Raw genomic sequence first — 7,750 nt, forward strand, 5'->3', positions numbered from 1 at the left:
GATCTTTAAAATTCTTTATATCATTATGTGTATTTGAACCCAGAAATTTCTGGCTTTTTTACAAGTCCGCTAGGCATGATAAAATGACTCTTCATGTTGTCCACATTTCCAACATAAATTTGAAGTAACTTTATACATTCTAGACAATTTTTCTGGAGTCATATACCAATGGTACATCATTTTATAAAAATTCTCTTTTAAATTATAACATAATGTAAATTTCAATCCTTTTAACCATGTATTTTCCCATTGTTCCATCAGTATATTGTGCCCAAAGTTCTTAGCCGAAATGTGCTATTGTTTTTAAAACTTTTATTAAAAATTGCTTTTCATTAAACAGGACTTCAGCTACTGAAAAATTGCTTTTCATTAAGCAGGGCTACAAGTTTCTGATACTTTTACAAAAAGCAAATGGGTTCTCCATCTTGCAATGACAGTAGCATACTACCTCTTTGCTACCTTTAAGAGATTCATTCTTGTAAATCCTCACACAGTTAATAAACTTAGGATCTTATAGGAAAAATAGGGTTCAGCGAATTAACTCATGATTCAATCTTTCAAACAATAACAAAGAAAAAGTATGTTGTATTTTAAAATAAAACCTTTTGAGACAATTTTTACTGTTACTGCAGTAGCGATGGCCATTATGGAACTGGCATGCCTTGCAACATGCATTTCTATACTTCTAAAAACATGCTTAGGCACCATCTTCAGGAGATCAGACCTCATGGTTCTCCAGCTCTTGTGAGAAGAACAATCACACCACAACACAACCTTGCACATGCTCAGATCATGCAACGCAAACTGATACACAGAATTTTCTTGCAGATGGTCAGATTCATAGATGGTACATTCACAAATGGCGAGGGGTGATTGGATTTATATCTTAACTACTATACTAGTATACTGAAGCAACACATTTCTATTCTATTGTCTGTCTTTTGAATGGAAATGAATATATACCAATGAGGAACACTTTATTTTCTGTGAATGATGCTGTTTCATTTAAGGATAACTGTAATATAGTTTAAGAATAACCTTGTCTTTCTGTAAGCTTAGCTCCTGACATGGAAGTTCAAATAAGATGTTTTTCATTTGTGCTTTCTGTAAAATCTTGGAGTTATGATACAATATGATTTAGCGTACAGTCCTGCATTTTTTTCAGGCAGTGGGCATGATATTGGAAGAGTGAAAAAATAAAATAATAAATCAAAATTAATTAATTAAATGGCCAAGCTATTATTAGGTCTCAATGACAACTGTTTTCAACAACAACAATAGCGACAACAATAATAGATTAAAGTATCTGGAGGTCAATGGGACCCATTTAGTGGGGCCATGAGTGCTGTGGCATCTATGGATGCCATGTTGCCAACCTCCAACATAGAATAATGGCAGGTGATCACATTGTTGGATTCAAGTGGTGAAGGGCCTAGTATATTTATTTGTGCCCCAAAAACAATTGGGAAACAATTACAGATGATGAGGTTCAACTGTCCATTTTCAAAGCAGTCAGTAATTCATCAGGCTCTAATAAGAATGTGCAAAGAGATTCTGAACTGCTTGTTAATGGTTTCTGAAATACCGTCAGACAATGGTACATTTATGCTGAATTTTCTGGTATGGCAGTTATGAGATACACAATTTACTTTTCTGGGCTATTTTATATACTGTGGTTCTCTGACCCTTAGTTATCTGTTTGTATTTCATTATTAGAATGTTTGTGACAAAATATACTTGCACTATACAAATGATATAACATCTATTTTTCTATTCAACGACTGTGTATATGTATGTAGTATCTTTGTCTCTGTCTCTGTCTCTGAATGTAGAATCATAGTTATCTCTGGAATGATGCTTTGCTTACTCTTAGATAAACCTGTAACTGAAGATTCCTTACCTATTTGGGGAATGAATATAATTTCCTTCTGTCTTTCCTACCCTAAGAATTGATTGTAAAATAGTAGAGGATGTTATAAATGGCTATGTACATAAACCTGATACATCTTAGGATAAATAATATTATTTCCATGCAGAATTCTTGAAAATAACAATACCCTTATTTGCTCCATGATCTATTCCAGTAATATGTAACTTGGTAGAAAATGAAACTTCATAATTGTTTTTGTTATCATTTTAAACTACAAATGAGATTTTTTTTTAAAAAAAAAATCTAATAAAGTTACAATCTTTTTCTCTTAACCTGTCCTTTATTTTATCTTTCAGGAGCCATACATAAACAAATCAGCAGTATCGGTTCAAGCTCATTTCTCACTGCAGCGCACATACATCATATTTCGGTCTCTGGGTCTTCGCCACTTAACAGTAGTTGATTCGCAGAATAAAGTTGTTGGCATAATCACTAGGAAAGATCTGATATCCTTCCAGCTAGAAAAAAAGCTGGGATCCCAGAAAGCATCACACCAGCTTCACTCAGATGATGAGCTTTTAGACTAGGAAATAATCCAAATGAAGATTGATCCCGAGAATACCTTGGCTATGTAGGAAAGCAAACAAATGGATCATAGAACAAATTAATCCAGAGTTCTCCCTCCAGGCACAAATGTCCAGGTTCAAATTATCATATTTTGGACACATTATATAAAAATCCAGCTCCCTTGAAAATTCTATAATGCTGGGAAAAGAGAAGAAGAGGACAATTAGTAGCAAGGTGGATTACAGCAGCAATAGGTGCAACAGTGAAAGAACTGAAGGGCCAGGTTGGGGACAGAACATCCTGGAGAAGGTCTGTCTACATGATCACTAAGAGTCAACACTGACCTGAGGGCACATAATCAGCCGATTCTTGTGACATATTTGTGGACATATTTGCCTTTTTTAAGTCTTAAAAATTAGTTTCCAAGCTCACTATTTGCTGTAGAAATTTTTCTTAAGATTCACCAGCATCTGAAGGAGGGATAATTTGAAAGATACTTGCTTCAAGGTTGCTTTGTATGTGAAGAACTAATTTCATGGTTCTTAAAATCTCAGCTAATGCACTGGAAGATTACACAAGAACAAAATCTAATAATTTTCCACAAGTACTTTCAAAAAGGATTTTAATTGAATAGAGGGATTTTTTTCCTAATGAAAGTTCTCCAAAAGTTAATATAATCAAAGTTATTTATTAGATAATTAGATTAATTATCTAAAAGCTGCTTTTTAAATTATACTTAGTAATTATATTACAGATTATTATCTACTTCAGTGATGTACCCTGTAATGTATGAAGAGAAAGAAATATTTTCCTCTCACAATAGGTTGGATCAAAAAATAATTAGAACACAGTAGGCTCATTATCTGGAGGCTTTAAATTAGATCATGTATTTACAGTAGTTTGTATTTTAAGAAGACCGTACCCATTTCTACTTACTGAACCTAAATGTGAATCAGAATATGGTTATATGTCAAAATACACACTTCTGAATTTTGTGATGTCTTTTATAGTGTTTAAGTGTATAGGTGTATATTAGGCAAAATGCATAGAAAAATGTGTTCATTTGGAGTAATGGGTTTTGTTGAAGACTATAATAAAACTGATCTTCAGTGAAATGTGTGAATCTAATGCAGCTGAAGCCTGTCTTCTTTAGTCATATATTCTGCTACGGAAGGGTGCTGTCCTGAACTGCAACCAGGGTAGTGGCCCATGACTCTGTGTGAATCATTCAGGTCCAAAATCACACCTTTTTCTGCCTTAGTCACGCAGCTCTATCTAGCAAGTCATAGATATCCTGTTTTACCTTCTTGACACCCCAAAATGTTCACCAATTACTCATTTCTATTTTCCTTACTTTAACTAGCCCAGCCAACCTGTGACTTTCTTAGCCTATTTAACAGCACCCCGTTCTAGAGGCCCATTGCCCCTGGTGATCTGACATAGAATAGATTAAAAAAAATTGACCACCCCAAACAAGAAAAGAAAATCTTATTTGGCCCTACAAACGATGAGGAATTGGCAACATTAGAACTTCTCTGAAATTGGATTATAACCAAAGGCAAACAAATTGAGTAGGAGGGATCAGCTTATACAGTCTATGGGCCCTTCTAATTTTAAGGCATAGCATATGACCTCGGAACATTATCTTCTGACTGGGAGTGGTCACAAACACTGATTACTCTACAGATAATTCACCACAATGGGGACGTGTACTGGGGTACAAAGCCTGATTTTGGTCACTTCTTAGTTTTTAAGTACACACACACACACACACACACACACACACCAGAAATGAAAGAGTGTATTTCCTAGATAAATTAATATTAACAAAATCCATCTTTCTGATGGCATATCCCCCTGAGTTAAATAGAATTAATTCGTTCCATTGTTGTGCAACATTTCAGAATATTTTTTCTGTTATTTATTAGATTTATATCCCCCCTTTATTTTGAACAACTCAGGATGGTGTGTGTAATGCTCCCTTTTCCTATTTTCCCCACAACAATGCTGTGAGGTGGGTCGGCTTGAGATAATGTGGCTGGCCCAAAGTCCCCAGCTGTCTTTCATGCCTAGGGGAGGACTAGCATTCACAGTCTCCCACTCTCTAGTCCAGTTTTATTTTTACTAATAAAACCTGAAGAAGAGTTGTTTGATCACATTCTAGTCTATAATGCACACATTCATTTAAAAGGTTATTTGTGCATAATATTTCTGGATTATGTTCATCTAATGAATATGTTTATTAGTTATATTTACTTATATTTACTTTTATATAAGTAAAATAATAAAGTTTTTTTCCTCACAAAATAATGACCCAGTGTTTATCCAAACAAAAGACTGGAGTAATATGAAGTTTGGGCACTGGACTCATGCTAAAAGCAGAATCGGTAGGAAACAGATCAAAGGGCATATAAGAAATATAATTACAGAGTTCTTCCACCAGCATCACATTTTCTTCTCTTATGCCAGGAGACCACAGTAAGTTATTCAAATTTACTTCATGAGTTTGGTGCAGAGACCAGCTAGAGTCCAATTTGGATCTTCAGAAATGATCTGATCTAGGCCAGAGATAGCCCAGTCTGACAGATTCAATGAAATGAGGGGATGCAGTATGCCCCATTTTATAAAATTTAGGCAGATCATTTTTGAACCATTTTTTCTTTTTTTCAGATGGAAGGTGATGGAAACTACAGCAATCATAATCCCTGCAGTGGGGAACAACTTGGCCAGATTTCAGTTAGAACAGTTGAGTGGGGGGTGCAAAGGAAGGGGTGTTCATGAGAAATGATAGTGTTCCTTTCTGAATGTGGTGGAGTTCACTGTCAGAGGCTGAGGAGGAAGTATAAAGGATTCAGTTACTAGTCACTAGGGTGGATCTCTCCAACATGACTTTAGTCCTGTTGCTCCCATTAATGCAATACTCTCCCTCTTTCCTCTTCCTGCCCAGAATGGAATTTTACAAAAATGCTGTTTTTTTCTTTTTCTTTTATGGCTTTCCAACATAATGGAGCCACAAAGAAACAGATGAGGGAAGGAGTTTCATGGAGGCTGAGAATCTGAACTGAGTGGGATCAGTTGTGTTTTTTCTGCCTCGGATAAATTAAAAACTGTTCCACACTATCTCACTCTGTCTTGTGATACAGACTTCAGCTTAATCCAAAGTAAATCTCTAACACTGTTTTTTCAGCTAATTTTTGGAAACCAAATAATGAACATAAAAATTATTGGAGAAAAGTGACAGTATAGGGAAAAGAGAGAGAGCATACAGCACAGAAATGTTGCACAAGGCAGCCTTTCTCCAGATAATAGAGACAGGTTAGATTTCCCACTTGGGGATGGGGTGGTGTGGTAGAGGTAGAAGTTTGTTTTTCTTAGACTGATTAGTTAATTATCCATATTTGCTGTAGCTCAACCCTGGCTGTTCTTTCACTTATGTTCTTTTATTTATTTAATCAATTTTATAGAGCCACCGAACCGACTGATTCTCAGCTCTTTTTCTGTAAGATTTCCTTGGGACTCTGCTCTTGATGAGCATCCTTAATTGTGCTGTCTCTCATAGATAGATGGGCTCTTGATGTTGCAAGCACCTTTAGCCTTCTGATCTGAAATGGAACCATTCAGAGCTTTTTTAGTGGATCACACATCATTGTATACATTTGTTGATCAAATCTGTGGGGTGTCAGTTAAGAGAAGCCAAATGACTACAATTGCTTTTAGGATTCTGATGCTGGAAATGCCTATCAATCAAAATACCATTTTAAATGATTTTAAAAAACCCTGGGCATGGCAATTTTTTTTCCTTTGTGATTGTTGACTTATCACAGCTCATTCTTGCATCACAACTACCCAAACAGATTAATTCATGAGCATACCCTCGCCAGTTTTTCTTAAGGTTTTTTTTTTTTTTTGGTGTGGCTTCAGCTAAGCTATTCTGACACATAATGCAGAGAGGATGAAAGCACAAACCAAAGGACATTCTCAAAGAAGGGTTTCCTGCTAACTTCCACCCTGTTGCTTCATAACTTGAAGTTTGCATTTCAAAAACCAATTTTTGTTTTGTTTTGCTTTAGGCACTTTTGGATTTCTTCTGTGTAGCTCTTTATGTTGCGAGAAGTTTGATTTGATGAATGCAACCCACCTGCTGATAGGCACCACTAGATGCCACTCTTTCCAACGTGTTCACAAAGCTCAGCAGGATTGCAGAATAAACTGAATATGTCCCATGCACGGCCCACCACATTGGCATAGAACTGTAGCACTACAGAACTGCAAAAATGACCTCAGCAGATGTTTATCGTTTTTGGATCTTTTTCTTAGGTTTTGAGCCATACTAAAAGATGATACAAGTAGAACTCATAATGCAGGCTTTGGTACTCAAATCTCTACTTGCTTAACCCTTGAAATACTCATTTTTAAAAGGAAATATTATTGAAAGTGTATGGTTATTCAAGTTTTTCCATTTTCTTCAAAGAAGCAACTTGTTCCATTCTCTGGAGGAAGAGGATGAACTTTTTGAATGAATGTGAGCAGCAAGCCAGTAGCACATCTGCTGCACATTTGTTGCACTTCGGTTCACGGCTGTTTCTACATTAGCCTCAGACAAATCAAAGCCCAATAAATGCAGTGTTGCAAATCTAGTTGTTTGAGGTTTCATGGACAAATACATTATAATGATTCTACTCTGAGTGATTGGAATGTTCACTTTGGGATCACCATACAGTTCATGTTAACAAAATGCTTTATGAATGCTATTTATCATATCAATTATATTGTATATAATTGGGTTACACTGAGGAAAGATTTCTATCTCTGTTGGAATCATGACCAGTATACAGACCTGCACATAGTTAAAACGTTGCCTAATAATGTAATTATCTGTATACTGTATTCACTGTATTGGCTTTTTAAGATGCTGTTGTATGCTGTAATCTTAAGGCATGAGATCATGCTTTAAAATATGCCCTAGGGCACAAACTGTCCCCCCCCCCCCCGATCAGATTGTTCCCTAATGCACAAAAACAACAAAAGAAAAGTCAAATGGGGAAACTTAATTTCATTTCTGAAATCAGTCCCATTCTTATTTTCAAATATCTGACCCAGGATTTAACAGATCCAACTTGGGAAGCATCCTGAAGATGTATTGTTTTGTAATTTGGGAAACATTATTAAAATGTTTCATACATGCATACAGCTGACTATGTTCCAACAAATCTGATGAATTTGAGTATGAAAATCATCTGAAACCTTATATAGTATTACATTATTATTCTGGAATCATATCATTTTGAAATGTGGGTGGAACTTGCATGTTTG

The 7,750-nt window shown here is 35.6% G+C and overlaps 1 protein-coding gene across 1 annotated transcript in view; it reads left to right on the plus strand.

Annotated features, from left to right (window-relative positions):
• The window catches only part of LOC112540697 (chloride channel protein C-like), a 96,783-nt gene extending 92,712 nt beyond the window's left edge, over positions 1 to 4,071 (plus strand). Inside the window, exon 16 of the mRNA XM_088130549.1 lies at positions 2,227 to 4,071. Coding sequence (XP_087986675.1) covers positions 2,227 to 2,457 — 231 coding nt within the window. The 3' untranslated portion in view covers positions 2,458 to 4,071. The remainder of the gene's footprint in view (positions 1 to 2,226) is intronic.
• The last annotated feature ends 3,679 nt before the right edge of the window (positions 4,072 to 7,750 follow it).

Source organism: Python bivittatus, unplaced genomic scaffold, assembly GCF_059951505.1.
Source record: "Python bivittatus isolate LINGU-HERP-01145 unplaced genomic scaffold, Pbiv_v1 ctg000840_np1212, whole genome shotgun sequence".
In the NCBI taxonomy this organism is placed as follows: Eukaryota; Metazoa; Chordata; class Lepidosauria; order Squamata; family Pythonidae; genus Python; species Python bivittatus.